The sequence below is a fragment of the Theobroma cacao genome, chromosome 4 (genome assembly GCF_000208745.1).
Source record: "Theobroma cacao cultivar B97-61/B2 chromosome 4, Criollo_cocoa_genome_V2, whole genome shotgun sequence".
Classification (NCBI taxonomy): Eukaryota; Viridiplantae; Streptophyta; class Magnoliopsida; order Malvales; family Malvaceae; genus Theobroma; species Theobroma cacao.
The window spans coordinates 22785173-22808062 of record NC_030853.1 but is presented as its reverse complement, the minus strand read 5'-3'; the positions used below and the strand labels follow the sequence as shown (position 1 = coordinate 22808062).

At 33.6% G+C, this 22890-nt stretch overlaps 3 protein-coding genes across 6 annotated transcripts; 2 read left to right on the top strand and 1 right to left on the bottom strand.

The window, feature by feature from the left end:
- On the top strand, window positions 2032–4232 carry LOC18602219 (F-box/LRR-repeat protein At4g14103). 3 transcript variants are annotated; one of them, XM_018119304.1, is made up of 5 exons: window positions 2034–2073; window positions 2259–2311; window positions 2550–3532; window positions 3625–3777; window positions 3854–4232. In XM_018119304.1, exons 3-5 carry the CDS (start codon window positions 2591–2593, stop codon window positions 4148–4150), a joined length of 1392 nt encoding a protein of 463 aa, XP_017974793.1. In that variant the 5' UTR covers window positions 2034–2073; window positions 2259–2311; window positions 2550–2590; the 3' UTR covers window positions 4151–4232. The 3 variants fall into 3 exon arrangements, with proteins under 3 accessions (XP_017974792.1, XP_017974793.1, XP_017974794.1); XM_018119303.1 differs by lacking the exon at window positions 2259–2311 and having other exon boundaries at window positions 2032–2073; XM_018119305.1 differs by lacking the exons at window positions 2034–2073; window positions 2259–2311 and adding an exon at window positions 2319–2394.
- On the top strand, window positions 6543–7754 carry LOC108661609 (putative FBD-associated F-box protein At5g56440; the record flags this gene model as incomplete). Its single annotated transcript, XM_018119068.1, has 5 exons — window positions 6543–6618; window positions 6663–6951; window positions 7253–7352; window positions 7442–7597; window positions 7677–7754. Coding segments are annotated over 5 exons (699 nt in total), but the record flags the coding sequence as incomplete, so codon positions are not given.
- On the bottom strand, window positions 10231–19143 carry LOC18602218 (B3 domain-containing transcription repressor VAL2). Of its 2 annotated transcripts, none has more exons than XM_007033469.2 (13): window positions 18830–19143; window positions 18522–18650; window positions 17989–18070; window positions 17781–17882; window positions 15352–15989; window positions 15121–15217; window positions 14843–15017; window positions 14650–14726; window positions 14150–14575; window positions 13544–13593; window positions 12754–12867; window positions 12593–12660; window positions 10231–11280 (listed from the first exon to the last, which is right to left on the bottom strand). In XM_007033469.2, exons 2-13 carry the CDS (start codon window positions 18632–18634, stop codon window positions 10487–10489), a joined length of 2736 nt encoding a protein of 911 aa, XP_007033531.2. In that variant the 5' UTR covers window positions 18635–18650; window positions 18830–19143; the 3' UTR covers window positions 10231–10486. The 2 variants fall into 2 exon arrangements, with proteins under 2 accessions (XP_007033531.2, XP_007033532.2); XM_007033470.2 differs by having other exon boundaries at window positions 14150–14467.

Below are 22890 nucleotides of genomic sequence, written 5' to 3'. Positions count from 1 at the left end.
TCTTCGTTATTTTCAACCCAAACTTTTGTCATCTTAACCAACCTCTTTTTTTTATAAACTAATAAATATAAAATTAATTTTTATATGATTTTTAGTTATTTAAGTTATTGTTTGATTTATTTAATTAAGTATTTCACGAATTTAGGTAATTAGAAAATAATGTCATATTATTAAAGTTCAATTTTAGATAATATTTTATAATTTTATTCGAGTTTTAATAAAATTTGAGTAGTTTCTTAATTAAACAAATTCAAGTAAGATACATATAAAAAAAAAAAAAACAGACTACTCTACCCATTTACATCTCTACGTTTGAGAAAAAAAATTATTACAAATGAAAGGATTCAAATTTTTATCATTTCTTTTACTCTTTCCACACCTTAACCAACAAGTTCAGGAGTTCATTTTATTAAACTAACTTGGTGATTATTTTTTGTAAAATTGATGATTTTACTGACTTTTTTTTATACATTTCTCGTATTATAATTTACTTTATTAAAATGAATTGATCAGGTCGGATTTGGGTTTTTTAACGAATATCTATTAAATTATGATAGCTTTCTTTATCAAAATAATTTTGCTTAGGTTATGAATAATTAAGATAGAATTTTAAACATTTTCGTTAAGGTTTTGGATGCTCTAAATAGTAAGCGATCTGGGTTTCAGATACTTCAAAATAAACGGGCACCTTACCCACTCCATCTCTATTGATAAACTAAAAATAACATTTAAAAATTAAAAATGAAAATCCAACTCGGTTCAATTTGAGTATTAAAAACATGAATATTTCAATTGTTAATTTAATCACAATTTTTTTAAACCAGGCTTAATTGAATCCTATTATATTGAATATTTTAAGTATATATCTTTTACGAAAAGTCCAAATAAAAAAGATAAAAATTCATAAATATTTATGATATAAATAAAAGTACTCAAAGGAACATATTAAATATCTATATTCTAGTTAGCACAAATTTTATATTTAAACTTTTTTAATTTCCTTATTATTTATTCATTCATCCTCGTATTTGATTTGATTAAAAGATTATAGTCTCGTACTTCATCTTTAAAGTTTGAAATAGACTTGTCCATGGGTCGAGAACTCATTATACTTGTGAGCCTGGCCTGACTCAAACTGGGCTATGGACAAGATTTATGGCTCAAGCAGGATATTGTTATATTAATAAAAATTGATTTTTTATATTAAAATATAGTTAAAAATACAAACTGTTAATATAATTTTTGTAATTTAATAATAAATTTAAATGGATCAACATTTGAATGAAATTTTCAAATCCCCCCAAAAAAAAAAGAAACCATTTGAATGAAATTTTAGAGATGTCAATAAAACTCAACTCGATTCAATCTATAAACATTTTTAATTTCATAAATCTCATTAAATTATATTCAACAATCCAATATTTTATGAAAAGAAAATACTAAAATTAATTAAATTACTTTTAAATTATTTTCTAATATTTGATTAAATCTTGTTTAATCGAATATTAAGAATTGAATCTTAATCTTAAAACACATTTTAAGTTAGCACTGATGTGTAATCCAATGATGAAGCGTAACGGTTAAGCTGATGTGTAATGGATTGATGAAGCGTGACGGTTGAGGTTTCAGTTGCGTTGCATGAAGTACACACACGAACGATTAGTGGGGATAATGCGAACGGGTAACTGCAAACCGCAAGCAATCATTCACCAAAACCGTATCTTTTCTTTCTTCAGCCTTGGGTTACTATTTACAAGGAATCTCATCATCTGCCTTCCTCCACCCTACCATCTCTACATTAAATTATAATCATTCATTCCTAATAATAATGGCAAATATTTTTAACTTTTAATTATATATAAAAATAAAAAATTATATCTATTCGTTATATGAAACTCAAAAGATATGTTTATTCATTGATATAAAATTACAATTATTTACTTATTATTATTTTATAAAAAGACATATCTTTTCAACAACTATATATACAAAAATTTTTAATTTCTATTAACAGAGAAACATTTTCACTTATTCTAATCATGCTAGTAGGGTTTTGAGACTTTTCATCTACTTGTAAGTAATCTTACTCTTATTCTTATTTCCGATTTGTTTTCGCCTCGTTAGTCATCCCTTTAAAATTGAAGAGAACTTCTTTTCTTTTATTCATTTCCTTCCACTTTTCCTTTATTCATTTTCTTCCAAAATCTCTTACGTCACGGGTTCTAAGTTTCTTCTTCAATCTTTATCCTGTATGTTAGGGGAACTTTTAAGTGAAGCAGAGGGATCAGCATAAGAAAAATCATTTCCTAAGGTTTTCTCTATGTTTTAAGCCTTCACTTTCTTCGGTCTTCGCTTTCACTGCATGATGGAAATGTTTTTAATGCAAGAAGTCGTGTATTTTCTGCCTCCCTTGATTTTCTTGATTGCCAACTAACTTGTTTTAGTGACTCCCTTTGATTTTCTTTGTCCATTAATTAGTTGAAGAAATATTGCATTTTTGGCCTTTGCCATATCCTAAATCCTTATATTATCGGGTGTTGTTGTTGCAGTTGCAGTTACAGGGTCAGTCACAAGCGCCCTAACTTGACCAATGGATACGGGTACACTTAAAGTAATGAGGAAAGAAGAAGAAGATGTTATCAGCAAACTACCAGAAAAGGTTCTGGGTCACATCCTCTCTCATCTTCCAACAATAGAAGCGGTTCAAACAAGCGTATTGGCAACTAAATGGAGGTACCTTTGGACTCATATAGACAATCTTGACTTCGATGCTGATGATTTCCTTGGTGATCGTAATTTTTTTATGGACTTTGTGGACCGCGTTCTTCGCCTTCGCCATACTAACGACATTGAGAAATTCAGTCTCCGATTTTATGACTTAAAAAGCGATTTACATCGTGTCAATGATTGGATTCGCTATGCCATGAGTTGCAACGTGAAGGAGATTGAGCTCCTCCTCCTTTCATCAGATGAGGAAGGAATTCCAGTTAGGTTGCCTGATAACTTTTCAAGTTGCGATTCACTAGTGGCACTAAATCTGGGAAACGACTTCGTTTTCGATATTCCCCCAACAAACAAATGTTTCCCCAGTTTGAAAGTCCTTCATGTTGATGTTACGAGTCCAGATGACGAGTTTTTGAACAAGCTTTTATGTAGCTGTCCGGTGCTTGAAGATTTCTCTATATGCGGAGACTTTCAGTATGGTGGTGACTATGATTATGCTTTCAAAATTTCTATCCCAACATTGAAAAAGTTGAAAATTAAGTTGATTTATGATGATTTTAAAGATGAGTTGGATAATGAGTTCATTATTGAGACCCCAAAGCTTGAATATCTTAGCATTCAAGATCCCTCCATAGCTTTTTTTGTGATAGATGAAATACCCTCCTTAATTGAAGCCCGTGTGGGTATTGGCCATACTAATTACGTCAGAGACAACTTAATATCCGAGTACCGAGCTTTACGAGTGATGGAAGTTCTCAAAGGAGTTAGAAATGCCAAGTCTCTTACTCTTCGTGAAAACACTATTGCTGTAAGTGCTTTGCCCTAATTAACAATCTTATACATTTCTTATGCATTCCAATATTTGATGGTGTTGTTTTGCTGTTTGTTGTTCACATGAAGACTCTCAGCTCTGCTTTTAATGATGCTGACGATTTCCCCACATTTCTACATTTGATGCATCTACAATTGGGGATTGATTATTGCTTTGGATGGAAATTATTGCCGCATTTCCTAAAAATCTCACCTATTCTCAAGTCCCTTGTGTTGGAGAAGGTAGGTTGACATATATTAGCTAAGTGGTTAATATGGTATCTCTAGAATTAATATATATGGTTTTGCTATTCATCAGGAATATCCCATGGATGAAGAGGATGAGATAGAGCGCGAGGCTAATTTTGGGTGGATTTCACCAAGATTTGCACCTTACTGCTTATCACAACATTTAAAGGAAATTAAGATGAAAAATCTTTGGGGATCAGAAGATGAAGTGGACGTGGTTAAGTATTTATTAGAAAATAGCAAGGTCTTGGAGAAGATGTGTATCAAGTTTGATCCAGGCAAAGAAATAGTTAAGGAAGAGCTAGATGAGAATATGATTAAAAAGTTTCCTAGAAGTTCTGAGAAATGTAAAATTGAATTTGTTTGAAATGTTAGCTTCATGGCGGAGGAATGAGGATACTCTTCTGGTGGTTTTAAACTATTTCTTTTCTTTTCAAGTTGCAAATGCAATTACGACACCTTTTAAATATTTCTATGTTTTCGACTAGGTAACTCGTTGTCTTTGTGTTGATTAGCTTTACAATTAATAATTGTGCAGTCCAAGCAATCGGTAGTTATTTTAGCCCATCTCCATTTAGTTCTATTTTTTATGAGGTTTCATTGAAAATTCTTAGTGAAAAAATAATTATTATTAACTTAATTATAAACTAGTCGTTATCATAAGTTACAAAGCCCTTTCCTCTCGCGCTGAAAGGAAGGAGGGGAAGAATCAACAAGGAATCCATATTTGTATCTCTGTTTCTGGCGTCTTTTGGTTTCGAGTTCTTCAATAGACACCCCCTTTTAAATTAATAAACAAAAAAATATGCTTTGTGTATATCTACATATTTGATGATTAAAAAGGCCAAAAGCACCCTCTAGAGAAAATATTGCCAAATGCCCTATAAACCTTAATTCTTCGTCCCTACTCGATCTCACGCTCTTCGCTGACCGAACGGAAACAGCTATTATGTTGTGCCTCACCCTCAGCAATGGTCTGTGAAAGAAAGAAACCTGGAATGCCAACAATATCAATCACAGACATCTCAAAAAGTGTAGATATATTAGTATGCTATCTCTGTTTCTGGCGTCTTTTGGTTTCGAGTTCTTCAATATACACCCCCTTTTAAATTAAGAAACAACAAATAATGCTTTGTGTATGCCTGCATGCTTTGTGATTAAAAAGGCAATAAGCACCCTCTATAGAAAATATTGCCAAATGCCTTATAAACCTTATAATTTATACACCAACGGGATTAAAAAGAATAAATAAAACAACAGGACGATGACGTTTATTAAGGATCGTTCTCGACTCTATCTGATCCAGTTTCACCATTTTCTTCGTTCTCCTTCAGGTAAGTCTCCGAAGGAAGGCTTGCTACTTGAAGAAGGCTCATCATGCTCACACGGGTATAACCTAATTGTGCGTCATCCTCACGATCGGGATCGCAGTTCAAGTCTATCTGTCCCTTGTTAGCTTCAACCAGCTTGGCGGGTAGGTTGCTCCTGGCTCTTGGATTCTAATTCATTAAGTGACCTTGTTTCATTCTCGGAAGGATCTTGGTGCGATGACACATGTTTAGAGCTGCTGTCTACTTTTGCTTCTCTGGAGCCCCATTCTTGCTGATTCCTCTTTAGCAATCTCTGCTTCACGCTCTGACTGACTCTTCCTTCTTGCGCATCATGAAACAATCATTCACCAAAACCAAATATTTTTAATGATGATAAATATGTTTAATTTTTTAATTATAAATAATAATAATAAAAAATTATGTCATTACATTGAAAACTTAAAAAGTATGTTTGTTTATTGATATAAAATTATATTTATTTACTTATATATTATTTTATGAAAAAAACGTAACATTTCAATAATTATATATACAAACCATAACATCTTCATCATTGGTGACAAATACTTTTAACTTTTCAATTACAAATAATAATGAAAAATCATGTTTGTTAGTTTCATTGAAAATTTAAAAGATATGTTTGTTTATTGATAAAAAATTACATTTATTTACTTATATATTATTTTATGAAGAAACAGTAAAGTCCCAACAACTATGTACACAAAGAATTTTAATTTCTATTAACAGATGAGCATCTTCATTGATTCTGATTGTAATAACAAAGTTTCCAGAGTTTTCATCTACTTGTAAGTAATCTTGACTCAAAGATCATTGTGTGCCAATTTGTTGTCGATTTGTTTTCCCCTCATTAGTCATGGCTTTAAAACTGAAGAGAACTTCTTTTCTTTTATTCATATTCTTCCAAAATCTTTAATGCTTTCTTCTGTCACGAGTTCCAAATTTTTTTATCTTGTATGTTAGGGAACTTTTAAGTGAAGCAGAGGGATCAGCATCAGCAAAATCATTTCCTAAGGTTTTCTCTATGTTTTAAGTCTTCACTTTCTTCGGTCTTCGCTTTCCACTGCATGATGGCAATGTTTTGAACGGGAGAAGTGATTTTGTTCGTTACCCTTGATTTTCTTGATTGCCAAACAACTTGTTTGAGTGTCTCTCTTTGATTTTTTTTTTGTCCATTAATTAGTTGAAGAAATATTGCGTATTTGGCCTTTGCCATATCCTAAATCCTATATTATTGGGTGTTGTAGTTGTAGTTGCAGTTACAGGGTAAGTTGCCGGTGCCCTAACTTGACCAACAGATACGGGTACAGTTAAAGTGATGAGGAGAGGAGAAGAAGATGTTATCCAACAGAAAAGGTTCTGGGTCATATCCTCTCTTATCTTCCAACAATAGAAACCCTTCAAACAAGCGTATTGTCAAGTAAATGGAGGTACCTTTGGACTCATATAGACAATCTTGACTTGGATGCTGATGATTTCCTTGATCGTAACTTTTTGTGGACCGAATTCGTCTCCTTCGCCCTACCAAAGATATTGAGAAATTCGGTCTCCGATTTTATGATCTCTTGAAAAGCGATTTACCTCGTGTTAATGCATGGATTCGTTATGCCATGAGTTGCAACGTTAAGGAGCTTGAGCTCATCCTCCTATTGCCAAATAAGGAGAGAATTCCTATTAAGTTGCCGGATAACTTTTCAAGTTGCGATTCACTAGTGGCACTATATCTGGGAAACGACTTTGTTTTCGATATTCCCCCAACAAACAAATGTTTCCCCAGTTTGAAAGTCCTTCATGTTGATGCAATACGTCCAGATAGCAAGTTTTTGAACAAGTTATTATGTAGCTGTCCGGTGCTTGAATATTTCTGTATATGCCGGAATTTTCAATATGATGATGACTACGATTATATTTTCTGAATTTCTATACCAACACTGAAAAAGTTGAAAATTGAATTGATTTATGATGATTTTAAAGATGAATTGGATTATGATTTCATTATTGAGACCCCAAAGCTCGAATATCTCAACATTCACGATCCCTCCATAGCTTTTTTTGTGATAGATGAAATACCCTCCTTAATTGAAGCCAATGTGAAATATTGGCGGTACTAATTACATCAGAGACAACTTAGTATCCGAGTACCGAGCTCTACGAGTGATGGAAGTTCTCAATGGAGTTAGAAATGCCAAGTCTCCAACTCTTTGGGAAAATACCATTGCTGTAAGTGCTTTGCCCTATGTAACAATCTTATACATTTCTTATGCATTCCATTCGATGGTGTTGTCTTGCTGTTTGTTGTTCACATGAAGACTCTCAGCTCTGTTTTTAATGATGCTGATGACTATTTCCCCGCATTTCTACATTTGCTGCATCTACAATTGGGGATTGATTATTGCTTTGGATGGAAATTATTGCCGCATTTCCTAAAAAACTCACCTATTCTCAAGTCCCTTGTGTTGGAGAAGGTAAGTTGTCATATATTAGCTAAGTGGTTAACATGGTGTATCTCTGGAATTAATATAATATGGTTTTGCTATTCATCAGGAATATCCCATGGACGAAAAGGATGAGATGATGCAAGAAGTTAATTTTGGGTGGATTCCACTCGGGTCTGTACCTTAATGTTTATCACAACATTGAAACGAAATTAAGATGAAAAATCTTTGGGGATCGGAAGATGAAATGGACGTGGTTAAGTATTTATTAGAAAATAGCAAGGTCTTGGAGAAAATGTGTATTAAGTATGGTCCACGCCAAGAAATAGTGAAGGTATGGCTGGATGAGAATATGATTAAAAAGTTTTCCAGAAGTTCTGAGAAATGTAAAATTGAATTTGTTTGAAATGTTTGATTTAGGGTCGGAGGAGTGAGGATACTCTTCTGGTGGTTTTAAACTTTTTCTTTTCTTTTCTTTTTCAAGTTGTCTCCTACATTTGGAATGGAAAAAGATAAATGCAAATGGTGACCCCATTTAAATATTTCTATGTTTTCGACTAGGAAACTCTTTTTCTTTGGGCTGATTAGCTTTAATTAGTTTTAAATATTGATTAATTTATTTCTCCGTTTAATTTCTTTTCTTTTCTTCCCTTTCTTTTTTTCTTTTGTCCAAATTTTTTATTTTAAGTTACAAAATTATGAGATTAAATTAGTTTTAAATAGTGATTAAAAGAGGTAATTAGTTTTAAACTCACTTTCTTCCCATTATTTGAAAAACACTCTTTATTATCTATCTTCAAAAAGCAACCGACGTTAAACTAATATTTACTCAAAGTTTTTAATTTGATGATAATTAAAGATGAATTTCAAACTAATTTAATCTAACAAGTAACTAGATCTCATAATTTTCTAATTCACAAAATTCTGTGAAAAGAAAATAAATTATTATGTCTATATTTTTATTTAAAACAAACTTTAATAATTTTTTTTAGATGAATTAGCCCTACCTCTCTAAGTTTTAACCATAATTTAATCTGAATCCATTAATATTGAATATTGACCGTCCACTCCAAAACCTCAGATGCATTAACAAATTTTATCAAATGATTAAAATGCCCATCAAATAAATAGTCTGCAGAAAAACACATCTTGCTCATCCACCAAACTCAAAAGGAAATAATGAGTCTCATCCGTTTCAAGCTTTCAACCCATTAAGCCTACTTAGTCCTTAAACTTGGGTCTCTACTCTCTATTCATTGGCCATTGGGTTTCAAGATTCAGCTTTTCTAAGTTTGATTTTTATTGACCTCAACCAGATTGGGTTGTTGGGAAAGTTCTTTCATCAATTTTGTTCATAGCCGTAAATCGAGCCCAAATTTTTTTCAAGCTCAACCACACCTACATGATTGAGATGCTTCAGTGATGTGACTTCAGGCCGAATGTTGAACATTGGTTTATCTTTCTATGTCATGCAAGGCGTTCTATCCAAATTTTTGTGGTCGTGTTTGGTTTGTGTGTATTGCTGATATTTTTGTAAAGTTTAGGGGAGACGCAGAATGATGGATAGTTGGTGTTTACTGCAGGGTGTCCGTGTAAAAAATAAGATATTTATTATGAGAAGGAGTTATGTTGTTGTGAATGGTTTCCAAGTTCTACAATATTTTGTTTCTACTTTTACTATCTTTACCACCTTCCCTACTTCTACTCATGTAAAACATCAAATTATTACCTTTCCTGTCACAGTATTTTGTTTTTGTTGCTGATATTTTTTATAGTGCTCGTGTCGCTTGCTTTTGTTGAAATGATGAGATCTTTGGGTGTGACAAATAAAAAGGATGTTTGTTTTTGATGTGAATTTTCGCAGTTAGTGTACTTTTTTGTGTTTTAGAAAAAAATTTTGTTAGTTGTTTTTAAACATTTGATTTTTGGGAAATTTTTTGGACACCAATGAACGATGGTCGGCAACTGTTCAACGATCGACGATGATGGCAGCTACACGTTGGATTCTGGAAAAGATGTTTGGCTATCAAGAGTATCTCATATCATCAAGTACAACTGAATTATGATCAAAATTTAAAGAAGCAAAAGTTCCTCTTTTTTTTTTTTTTATTGAAAACGAAGATAATACTTGATTAAAAAGAGGCTTTACAAAAGCTGCAGAATTAGGCAGGAAATCTGCTTAAGCTTAAGAGAGAGAACGAAAATACACAAACTCAAGAGCCAACCTCAAGTTGCAATGAGATCAACAAAGCGACCAGCAAAAACCAAAAAATAAAAAATCAGAACTTGAAGGGTCTGTCATTGTTTGATGATGGGAGTGCAAAGCCACCACCAGATGCCGACAAGAAGTTTAGGCCTCTTCAGGTGAAGCTCCGAGGGAAGCCCGGGATTCTATCCAGACTTAACAAGGTCATAAAAAGAGTCTAGGTAATTGGTTGGAGGAGGGGATGCCTATGGAAGCGAAGCCATAGAGCTTGCTTCCAAAAGCAAAGGAGACCCAAGTGCCTTTCAGTCTTCCACAAGTTACAATATTTTCCTAATACTAACAGCCAATCAGTTGGCATTTGTTTTCAATATGAACTATATTTTTGTAATAACAGAAGCATATCAGTTTGCTGGATTTATAAAAAAACAGAGAAACGAATGCCAACAATATCAATCACTGGCATCTCAAAAAGTGTAGATATATTTGTATGCTATCTCTGTTTCTGGCGACTTTTGGTTTCGAATTCTTCAATATACACCCCCTTCTAAAGTAAGAAACAACAAATAATGCTTTGTGTATACCTACATATTTGGTGATTAAAAAGGCAATAAGCACCCTCTAGAGAACATATTGCCAAACTCCCTATAAACCTTATAATTTATACACCATCAGGATTAAAAAGAATAAATAAAACAACAGGACGATGAAGTTTATTAAGGATCGTTCTCAACTCTATCTGATCCAGTTTCACCATTTTCTTCATCCTTACTCTCACGCTCTTCCGTGGCCGAAGGGAAACAGCTATTATCTTGCGCGTCACCCTCAGCAATGATCTGTGGTGGAGCATGTGACGCAGAGTTTGCTGGCTGCTCAGATATCAAGCTTGTAAGACCATTCTCCTTCAGGTAAGCCTCCAAAGGAAGGCTTGCTACTTGAAGAAGATTCATCATGCTCACATGGGTTGAACCTAATTGTGAATCATCCTCACGATCAGGATCGCAGTTCAAGTCTATCTGTCCCTTGTTAGATTCAACCACCTTGGGGGGTAGGTTATGGCCCTGGCTCTTGGATTCTAATTCATTAACTGACCTTGCTTCATTCTCAGAAGGATCGTGGTGCGATGATACATGCTTAGAGGTGCTGTCTACTTCTGCTTCTTCTCTAGAGCCCCATGCTTGCTGATTCCTCTGAGCAATCTCTGCTTCACGCTCTGACTGACGCTTCTTCTTGCGCATCATGAGGGTTTTAAAACGACGTTTAACTGTCATGCACACGTTACATGTGCATGTAGGCTTGTGTTTTCCCTTCCCACTTGGAGGCTGGATGCACACGATGCAAGAGCAACCAGGACGATGCCTTGGGTGTTTAGTTGTCGTTGCCACTGATGTAGTGCCTAAATTATCTACATTGTCTCCAAGGATTGCAGCATTAGCCAAAGCATCCAAACCAGATGATTCATGCTCCTGGGTTGGTCTATGGTATGCTACTATTCTCCTTTTTTTGAAATCTATAAACAAAATATGGCTTAATAGTTATCATTTATCAAATTGTCCTTGAAAAACAGTGAAGCTGCATAAAAAATGCAATCAAGTAAATCAAAGAAAAAATTCACTAACTTTTTTTTTTTTGAAAGGCATTGTATCGTCAGAATAAATTCACTGACAATATTTAGCCTGAAACAGTTTGATTGTGGAATAAAGCATGTATGAATAGTTTGGGCTGGAACAGTTTGATAACGGAATATGCAACAATACTTACAAAAACTCATTAGATGACAACACCAACACATGGCCACATACCTGCATATGGACACATATGTATGCAACAACTCCATTCTTTCAAATTTCCACACCTTACCATGACCATTTACGCATGGTATTTGGCTCTTGAAGTTAAAGTATTTACAGTGAAACTAATTTCAAGTGATGATGATGGAGAACCAGCTTAGGGTTTTTTTTTTTTCTTCCATTTAGCATATACGGGAACTTTGATTCATATTAGGGTTTTATGGCTTGTACCTATAATAATTTCGCTGGCTATTTTTCATTCAATTTTGGATATTATGAATTATTTCATTTTATTTTATTCTTTTGACAAAAGTTATTGTGGATTATTGATATACAAGTGATAAGAACAGAATTTCTCCTTTCTTATTCTTTCCCCTTGTTCTCTCTGGTTTTCATCTCTTAATTCTTCTATTTTCCACTCTAATTCCTCTGATCTTTCCCTTTCACACCTACATTTTTGTCTAATCCATTTTCTATCTTTTTTCCTCCCTTGTTATCAGAGGAACTTCTCATGTATGCCCTCACCACAAACACACAGCATCTTAGCTTGCTAACAACTAGGAAAGGCTGAAGCAGCTAGAGAGAAAAAGTTCAGCACATGTATGAACTTATCCCAAATTAGCAAGCAAGATCCTTGAAAGGTTTCATGAATTTAAGCATATGTAAGAAAAGTCCATAAGATCCTTTTTTAAAAAAAAATTCCAAACTGAAGCAAGAATGATTCACATGCAGTGCTAGCATGAACCTTCAGACATGGTGGGAACATCTGCACCAACACATGCAGTATCAAGATATGAATTCATATATATATGTATATACTAATGAATATGCACAAGCACTGTGTTACGCAATCTTCAAGTTAGAATATCTAGTTTCCAGAGCTATAGTGGGATCCAGCTTTACCATATATACCCTTAATTATAATAAAATATTTGTTTGTGGGCAATCCCTACCCTACTAGAATAAAGCAAAGTGAAGAAATCTGGCATAGTTATATCCAATCCTAGAAGGGAACATATACTGAGAATGTACCTTTATTTAATCTAAGGAGATTTTCAACCTCCCTTGGGGTAAGTTCATCTGGTGCAGAACAGGAAGACCTGACAACAACATTGCAAAGGAAATGAAAAGATTTCCTTTGGAACTCACTAAGGGTAAGAATGCACAGGAAATAAAATTTCCCAAAAGCTGACCTGCTTTGATCCCAATTGTTGTCTGCACATGTCCACTTAGGTGGAAGAAGAGCATCAACAGGCAACCTTCTCCATTTAGAACAACTATCACACTGAGCCCATTGCTCTTGTCCCCTGAAGATCAAGCTTAGTAATTCAAGACTAGATAAATTTACCCAACCATAACCTTGACGAAGACATAGAACCTTTCAAGCACGGTAACAGATACAAAATTTTATGGGGACAAAACAAGTTGCTTTATTGTATGAAATAGCGAGTCTTTCCTAGATTTCCAGCAGAACTGGCATGATAAGCCTTCGGCATAACTTGTGCCAGACCATTTAGCATGTCAATCTGAGATTTTTAAAATTTGAATGAGTCATTTTCAGATTCTTTATTGGCATAAACCATGTGAACCCCACAAGTATAAATTTTATTTAACAGAGGACAACGTTTACCACTACCAACTCCCCACCCCCTTCCAAAAAGAAGAAAAGAATAAGAAAACTCAAGCTATCAACAATCAGTTGTTATTACATCAGTGGTCCCCCAGTTTTAACTTTAATTTTATGTTCTCTTCTCAATATTAAAACTATGGTTGTTTATCAATATTAGTAGATTTTCCAAACAAACTGAACAGAAAAATGAAAATACAGAGGAAAGCACCACTTTTAGGTTCAGAATTCCTCATGGTAAAAGTAATTTCACAACCAATTATCCCTGATTCTTCCTCTTGCAAAAGGGTTATATTATCAAATTCTTAGACCAATAGCCTCCAGTCTAAAATGTAAAGTTAAGTACATATGCTCACCCATTTGAACGGACGGCAAAGATGCTCCTCTTCCCAAAAACTGGAGGTTCCTGTACAACAGACATGCATAAAAAATCACACTGTAAATCACAGTGCTTTACTGAAAATTGGTGTGCAATTTACTATTTAGATGTTAAGTATAACTCTTTGAGGAGAAACATTGTGTCCATAAATATGTGCCCACATAAATACATGCTTTTTTCCTATTTCTATCACACAGTGATATAAAAAAGATCAGAAAATGGCACATAAATAAGTGCCTCTCTCCCTCCCCTTCAAACACCACCCACGCCCTCCCCCCCTAACCCCCCCCCCCAAAAAAAAAAAAAAGAACCAATAAAATCCTTATTTCTTTAAATATTAACTAAATTTACCAAATAATTGGCAACTATGTCATTCCTAGAGCATAATGGATCCCAATTTTTCTTCTGATTTATCAACACAAAAAATTTTCTATGCATCAGATAGATAGGAATCACAAAAGAAAACTGGTATTTTAACAATCATCAGAGGTCCAAATTTAAATAGATAAGAAGAGGTAAAGCGCACTAAACAACCAAAGCATATGAGCATTGCTATACCCAAATATTCCAGCAATACACTCACATCATATTCTTCAAAATCATGATTCTCAATCGTGACAACACTTGGCTTGATACTCGGGGGTGGGCGGAGCAAATCTTGTGCCTCTTCCCAAGTAAGTTTCAGCTCCAAAGCATCCTGGCTGTCAATCAGCAACCTCTTACTTTTGGACCCAATATTCCGAGTTCTTTTTCTCTCTGGAGCCAGCATAGATGGTAGTAATAAGCCCTCCCTTGTCCTGTCCTCATGCTTATCAGATTTATGCCAGCTAATATCACCACTAGCTGAACTCAAATGTTTGGACAATGCATTTAGGTGGGGATCAGTGCTTCCCTTCAGTGACTGAAGAAGGCCAGAGTAACCACTAATTATGGGCAGGTTCTCAAAAACACCCGAAAAGAAACTTTCACTTGAAAGACTGCCATTAGGAATGGCAGATGGTAGAGTTTCCTGTTTATTTGATAATTTATATATCAATATTATACGATCAAGTTTGCTAACAAGAAAAGCAACTGTTACTTTACCTGCGCTGCAGCAGTGTTTGTTGCTTTACGAAACCCCATAACAAGCTTCCCTTCTGGATCCATGCGGCTAAATGTAACTGAAAAAAACTACTATTGCTCACTAAATGGTTTTGCTCAATGAGAGTTATAGTTTTTTAGCTGTTTACAAACAACAAAAAATTGCATGGTTCCATAACCAGGTTCGGGACGGTACCAGTATCTCCAGCTTGCAACTGCATAGACTGTATGCAAGGAGTGACACCCTCCAAAACATACATTCTGCTGTTGTTATTAGGCCAGAATCTGAACTGAAACATCCATTCTTTTCCCTTTACATCTTGAATTTTTAGAGGAAGGCCCTCCGGTTGAGATATGGGGGGAAAATAAGCCTGCGAATTCATTCTTTTTTAACTGATACGCAACAAGGCTTCTCAACAGATAGAATAAACAAATATCAGTTGCATGGGTATGATGTATAGAAGAGGAACTAACTTCGGCACATGCTTTTGGCAGAACCAAACGACCAATTCGTCCAGCGTCACTTGCACTCAAAACCTTCTCAAAAAGTGGAACAATGGTGGAATTCGAACTTGAAAATTACATGGTTAAGGATTTTACGGCCTAAGTCAATAGATAGACATGAAAATTTTTATAGTCTAGCAGTTAATGCATGGCTCTGAACAGAACAATAAATTAAACCAATAATGACAAAATGGTGGATACTCTCCAGAAATTTGCTGTAATTCTTGGTCTGTAATCCTGGGCCAATAACGAGGAAGCAACTGATTCCGTCCGCGTCCCTCTGCAGGGGGCCTAGCAACACGTATCGGAGGTACCATGCCTGCATTCACCTCCAAACCTGTTGCAAGGACCGACTTTGGAGGCTTGGGCAGAAGATGGCGAGATTTGGATGCCTGTTGCAAGACTGAAGACATCTTACCCTTTTCATCTACAACTGAACCAGGAAAGACATTTTGGTTCCCTAATGGACCACCCAAAGAAATACTCAAGTTTGTTTGTGGCAGTGAGTCATAGATATTTGCTTTACAAATGTTCGGTTTCACAGATTGAACTGATCCATTAGACACTTGATTAATATTTGACATGCATGTGCTCCCAATTTCTCTTGCAGGAGGCAAAACTTCCTCCTGTTTCATTTGCCCCAAAGACCCACTTGCGTCATCATTGTGAAGCTGAAGCATTTGTCTCAGCCCAATACTTTCTGCATTGCTGGTCAACTGCATAAGCTTTAGGTTTTCAATGCTCACACCACTCAATTGGTTGTCCGCAGAGGTTGAGTGCAATTGACCAGCATCACCCTTCACTATACTAAAACCATTAGGTTTTACATCTTCAATCATCTGTATGAATATGTTTTAAAAAAGCGTCATAAATATCTGAGCTTGTACATGTAAAGGCCTAAAAGTTCAAGCATCAGCTAGTAGTAATCTAATATGTGCAAGAAAGTACCAATGGTATGACAAACAGGAATAGACCGAATCAGGAAACTAACATAACAACGATTAACCTGAAATAGCCAATATCTCAGCCAATACCATTCATCTTCATTTTTATATCAGTCATTCTAAAAACAATGATCCCTCAGTTACCCTCACAACAGAAGTAAACAGATCACAGGCCATGGTACAAACTGCACAAAGGCTAGTTAGATATGGAATCATTAAATGTCAAGGTTTCTCAATGAGAATGTCAATTATAGCCTCTAATGTAACGAGCAAGACCTAGTGAAATCTCTAAGGTGATATCCATGAAGTTTCTCATCAAAGGAACTCTTAAATAAAAACTAAATTGAAAATCAAAACCTACAGACTGATAACTAAATAAGTAACTCATTATGTGAAAAGCAAGTTGAAAATAATATCTTGCAAAAAAATTTAATCAATGGCTGTTGAATAGTGCAATGTTTGTCATAATTTTTAGTGTAAATAGTGTTGTTCAATGTTTGCCATAATTTTATCACCCATTTTTTTAAAATATTATAACTTGTTAAAATTTTTTGAATTTTCTATATGCATGATCTATTTAACAAGTTCTATTAATCTCAATTTCAATTTGGTATTATTAATTGTTTATAATTGCAGCTTCGCAGAATTTGCATAAAAAACTTCAACCAGGTCACACAATTATTTATAGAGAAGTTGGTGGAGGGCATATGTGAATGAAACCCAATTATGAATGGTAGAGCACTTCTTTTATTTAAAAATAAAAAGTTGCATGTTGGACACTTGAAGACATAATGCATACATCCTTCAATGCCTGATACTTGCCTAGATTTTTCTACTGATTTGTCTTTACCTAGACAATGAACTTATGTAACTATGAGAGTGCTGCATTTGTTTGTCAAGAAAACTCTGATACTTGATGGTCATATATTTTTTTTTTTTTTTATGAAAAGTAATGGTCATATAATTTTACCACCATCTCTCCTTTCTAAAAGTTAAGAACAATTAAGCATGGAAACTGTTGCATATCATATTATAGAAAAAGTGTGTACAAAAATAACCTGTATCAGTGTGGAAAAGTTACACTTATGTCCATATTCGGTGGCAATTTGGATCAAGGGTTGTAGCTTAGCTTAATTCAATATCCATATAAAAAAACTGAATTCAAAATAGATCAACAAGTTATATACACAAACAGCAATATATAAAAGAGAACTGAATTTGGAAATACTTGACAAAAATTTAAAATTTAAAGTTTATATTCACTGTTATTACTGCATAGTCATAAATATAACACTTTACCTTTTTCCTCTAACATGAGAAGTATTTGTAAAATTTAAATTTTATTTTAGTTTAATGTGCTACGAAAAGAATACATAGCCTTTTTTTGGGTGTTTGACAAGAAAAATAATATAGCAATTTGCAATATGCGGAGCCACTTTATTTAAAAAAAAAAAAAAACCTCTAAAATGTTGTAAATTTAAGAAGGTTGCATTACTGGGTTGGGGCAACAACTAAATCAAACTGAGATGGGGCAAAAATGAGATTATTTCAGAGGCATCATCACACCCCCACCCTAGGGTGTACAAATTTATCATGGACCTTACAGCATCATTCAGTGCCTATGTGTAATTTAACTATAGCCAAAAAATCACAATTTATCAGTAAGACTGAATAAGTTGATCTTACAGGGTTAAATCCTGACTTTTTAGTGCAGCTTATACAGTTGACACCTCCACTATCAAGAAGCTCAAGCAAGCACCTGGAAGCTATACATCCACAATGGAGACGCTGCCAACACCAAAAGCATTGAAATTATGCACCATAGTATTAGGATGGGAACTGATGAGAATATTGACAAGAAGAAGGAAAGAAACTAAATGCCTGGGCTCATCACCTTGCCACATGAAGTGCACTCTCTCCAACCAGAATCCTTTGAGTGGAACACGTCACAGAATATCAATTGTTCATATGCAGACCTGCACCAAATAAAAATTCATAATGCATTGTTTTTAACAATGGAGCTCATTTAATGGGATTAGCTTGACAAAAACTCTGCCTAAATTGGATTCTTCCCCTGTGTTTAGCTACTTTCTATGAGTCAAAACGTAATCAAACTTTTAGCTATGCAAAAATTCAATAGTTTCAATAACTGTTCCATCAATCTTCATCTTCCATAAAAGAAGAATCAATTCAAGAAATTATATTCCACTTCACTATACAACAATTTATTACATAACTCACCAATCAGTACAAAACATTTTCAACATTCACAAAATCAAAAAGTAAGTAAAATAAAAATTCAATTGTTCTGTCTTAGACTCATCAACTTAAGCTTAAAGGTTGAGCAGTTATTGAATACGATATAAGACCTTAGTTTATTTACTAAGCTTAAAGAAAAGGACTGAGTGATTATAATTTTATAATTACCCGCACTTATCGCAAAGATTAGCAAAATCTCCAGATCGCAGAGTCCAGCCTTTTCTCCACTCAATCGACGTGGACGCTCCGCATAGTCCATTCATGCAACTTTTTGACGCCATTCTCCAACCTTAATTCCTACAAATTTTTGTAAGTACAAAAAAACAAATCGAAAACAGTTAAAATCCCCAAAAAAAGCAAATTTCTCTCAAGAAAATCGCCCAGCACGCTACAAGCAAAACAGAACCGATTCAAAATTAGTCAAACAAAGAGAGTCAATTTTAAAAAGGAAACAGAACCAAACCAAAGAAGACAACCTTTTGAAGGCAAGAAAGAGAGCTGCTACTTCACCGGCGTTGAATATCGGTGAAAAAAGAAAGCATGTTGATTTTGATTTCTTTCCCTTTTCTTTTTAAACTATTTTGTTCTATTTGCGGCTAAGACTCGGAGCTGACGAGGTTAGAAAAGAAATTTGCGGAGAGAACCGAGACAGAGAGACGGAGGAAACGTGGAGTTCCCACGAGGAAAGAGTTGAATCGGCGATGGTGTGGAAGCAAACAACTCATGTGCATGCAAAGCAAACAGAGGGAGAGAGAGAGAGAATGAAAAGAAAAGAAAACAAAGAGAGGAGAGAGAGAGAGACAGAGTTTGGTACTTTGCCAAAATAAAAATGCATGCACGATGATACTTCAAGACTCGGCGAACTCCCCCCACTTACCTTCTTTTTCTTTTCTTTTTTTTTTTCCCAATATATATTTCTAAAACTAAATTTGAAGAATTTTCAAAACGACTTTGATATTATATTTGTTGCATTTCTAAAAATAATTAAATATTATTCTTTTTGTCATTCTTTTAAATTTTAATTCACCCTATTTATATATATTTGAGATTTATTAATTATGGTATAAAATTTACTAATGTTTGTAATTAAACGTTACCGCCATGTAAGCTTTTTTATGTGAATGAAATATGTTTTTCACTAAAATTTTATTAAGTAAAAAAATCCACATTATACCAGTTTGAGTGTTTATTCATTCAATTAATGTAGTTCAATTTACGCTCTAATACAAAGTTCATATACACTAAATTTTCAATTTTAAAATTAATTTATCTTATTCTTTGGAATATTAATTTAGGAGAATGAATTTGAATTTGATGGTTATATAAATCATGAGATATGAAGATACTAAAATCTAGTTTAAATTTAATATACATGGATTGAAGTGGATGAATTTTTTAATTTTTTAAATTATTAAGATCAGCATTAACCCTCTCAAAAACATTCAAAATTCGAGATTTTACAATTATGTAAACAATTTAAGAACCCTTTTCACTCCCTTACAAGAGCCTAATGTTAGTTCAGAACTCCTTTAAAAATTAATGTATCACAACATCTTAAAAGTTATTACTTTTCACTGCTATAACTTAACGAGTTTGGTTAACATCTGCCCTTAAGTTATCCTTTTTAAATTAATTCCGCATTTAATGAAAAAATATAAATCATTATACTTGAAGTAAGAAATTGCAGTAAATGTAAAAATTGATCATAACTTGGTAAGTTACAGAAACTTTTTTTATCTACAGAATTAATAATCCGTAACAAAAAAGAGTAAGTATTTAATTTTCAATTGAATTTTTTGTATATAAGAAAAACCAAAGTACTTTCCACAATAGTAACGACATATTCACATAGAAGAAGCAAGTTATAGAGAAAATAGTTTTCTCCACGACGTCTGTGCATGTTGTTAAGATAATCGCCAACTGAAAGCGATAGATCAGAGGCGGGGGGCCCGTTATATCGGTTTGATAGGATAAAAGGACGCGAGTAGTGTTTTCGTTAACAAAACTAGCGCGTGACAAAAATTTTTGAGTGTTTAATAATCCTATAAGTTTTACTTAAAAAAGGGTATAGAAATACGGCGTGTGGACACCACCGTAAAGTGCGCCACTAGGCGCTTTTCTATCCTAACGCATATTTCGCATGCAATAAGTATCAGACTCGAATTGCCTAAATTAACCCCGCCTGTCCCCTTTCATTGAGAGTAAACCACGAGGTTGTTAGTGTTTTTCTTTGGAGAAATTGGTCTTTCGACGGTCCACGCCGTCCAACGGAATTCTGCTTGCGCATGTGTCAACTGTCAACGATCATTATACCGTTGATTTTTCTTTTTCACGTTTATTAATGACGTCATTTTAATGATGTGATGAGGTTAGGTGACCTGGATGCCCGGTACCTACCGCGCTGAAAGAGAAACGCCACCCCACGCGCCAAAAAAACTTCAAACGGTCGCGCTCTATGAGTGTCTGCACGCGTCTAGGTGAGCGTAGAGTGGGAAATGAACAAGAAACCAGTTTCGGCTCTTAGCCAAACAAGGGTTAAACTTTAGCCAGGAGCTAAAGGAATGTCGAGCTAATGAATAACGATGATAATTGATAAGTGATGACGGCCACGATTTTCTTCTCATTTTTTTTCTTAAAAATAAAGCGCGTTTTGTTAAACCATTCTTTAATAAATTATACTCAATAGCTATACTTTTAGACAAAACAAACATTATTTTAGATATTAGATAAAATATTTTTATTTTTTAAATTTTGATTAAAATTATATAAAAATTTATTAATTTTTAAAATAAACACTCTATTTTAAAACAAATATTTTTCATTAAACACGTAAATCTAATTGTTAATTAACCGTTAAAATTTTCATCAACTTACTTACATGTCTTGATTAATTTTTATAATTATTATTATATAATTATTATTATTTTTTATTAATTAAAAAAAAGAACTCCTCATTTAGAAGCATTGGAGCTCCCCTAGGCTCTGATCAGGCTCCTAAAGGGAGCATCGGTGCTTCCATTAGAGAGCTCGACTGGGACTCCTAAAAGAGCATCGGGCTCCCCATCTAGGGAGCACCAAGTGTTCTCCTCCCTTATGAGTTTCTTGGTGAGTTAGGAAGCACCAATTGATGCTCTCATTTTATTTATTTTTTTATTTTTTTAAAATATAATAACTTTTTAAATTAATAAAAAAATATTTTAATTTTTTCATAACTTTTGTTAATAGTGTTTATATTTTTGAAACGAATATTCATTTCAAAAATTAATGAACTTTTATGAAATTTTGATCAAAATTTAAAAAGTAAAAATATTTTACCCTTCGATATTTGATAATAATTAGTTTATAAAAATGATTATAAGTGTATGTGATGAGTATTGATTAAGGTAATATTTATAAAATATCTTTTTAATATTTAATACATTTTTTCACTAAATTTATAATTAGTAAAAACCCATTTATCAATTAGCCAAACAAATTAAGCATTTACAAAGTTCAAGCTCATTCAATGATTAACAAGTTATTATCCACCACCACCACTTTTCCCCTTGTTTCTCCTTCTTCTATTGATGGGAGAATATGGGAGAGGGATATGAAGAACAAAGAAGAAGGTAATTTTTCTACAAATAATATTTGGTTGGTCTAGTCCTCGTCTATATACGGAATCACGGATGTGTCATGGGCAAAGGTTCTAAAAGAGTGGATTTGCAAGCTGTCTAGACTTAATATGATTCCAAAGCGTCAACCATGCAATTGTGGGTGTACCACTTTTTCACCTCCTCTTTCTTATTCGTTGGTGTTGTGCGTGTTTGACTGACTTAGTTTTGTTGTTTAGCCCACCTTTGTTGCATAGATTAAGGATGTGTAACACCTTTTTTGTGTTATGGGGTAGACATTTTCCTCTTTTTTTAAGAAGTGTTCTATAGTTTAAATGCAATATTATATAACATAAACAATTGAAAATTGATCATATAAATAAATAATTTGAAAATAATTAATAACTTACAGATGTAAAAGATTTTTTAAAACTTCTTGTTGAATATTCATTAGTCTTTCATATTTCATTACAAAAAATGATTTTTTTTTACTTTTTTTAAAATTCAAATTTCATCAAAAATACCTTTTTTTTTTCAATGAAATTCTAACAAAAATGCTAAAGTAGTATTTTTTTGTCGAAAATAAAAATTTTCCTTAGTAATAAATTAATATTATATATTATTAAATTTCCATAAATATAGTCAGTAAATTTTTGTGAAATTTATATATTTTATTAAATTCAAATTTTACTTTTAGCCAAAACACATCCATGCCCACCTTTTGTGTTTAGATCCAAATGAAGAATCATGAAACTTATCTTATGTCTTCTCTCATCTATGTCTGTTTTTCTTTTTTGAGGCGAAGGTCGATTTTCAAGGAAATCAATTCACATTATTTTACAGTAATTGATATTAATTCTTTTTTAAATATATCTTAAACTAAATAATTTAGACGGGGTGGGATCATCCCATATGAGTGCTGAATTAATTAGGTCCAAATCCAA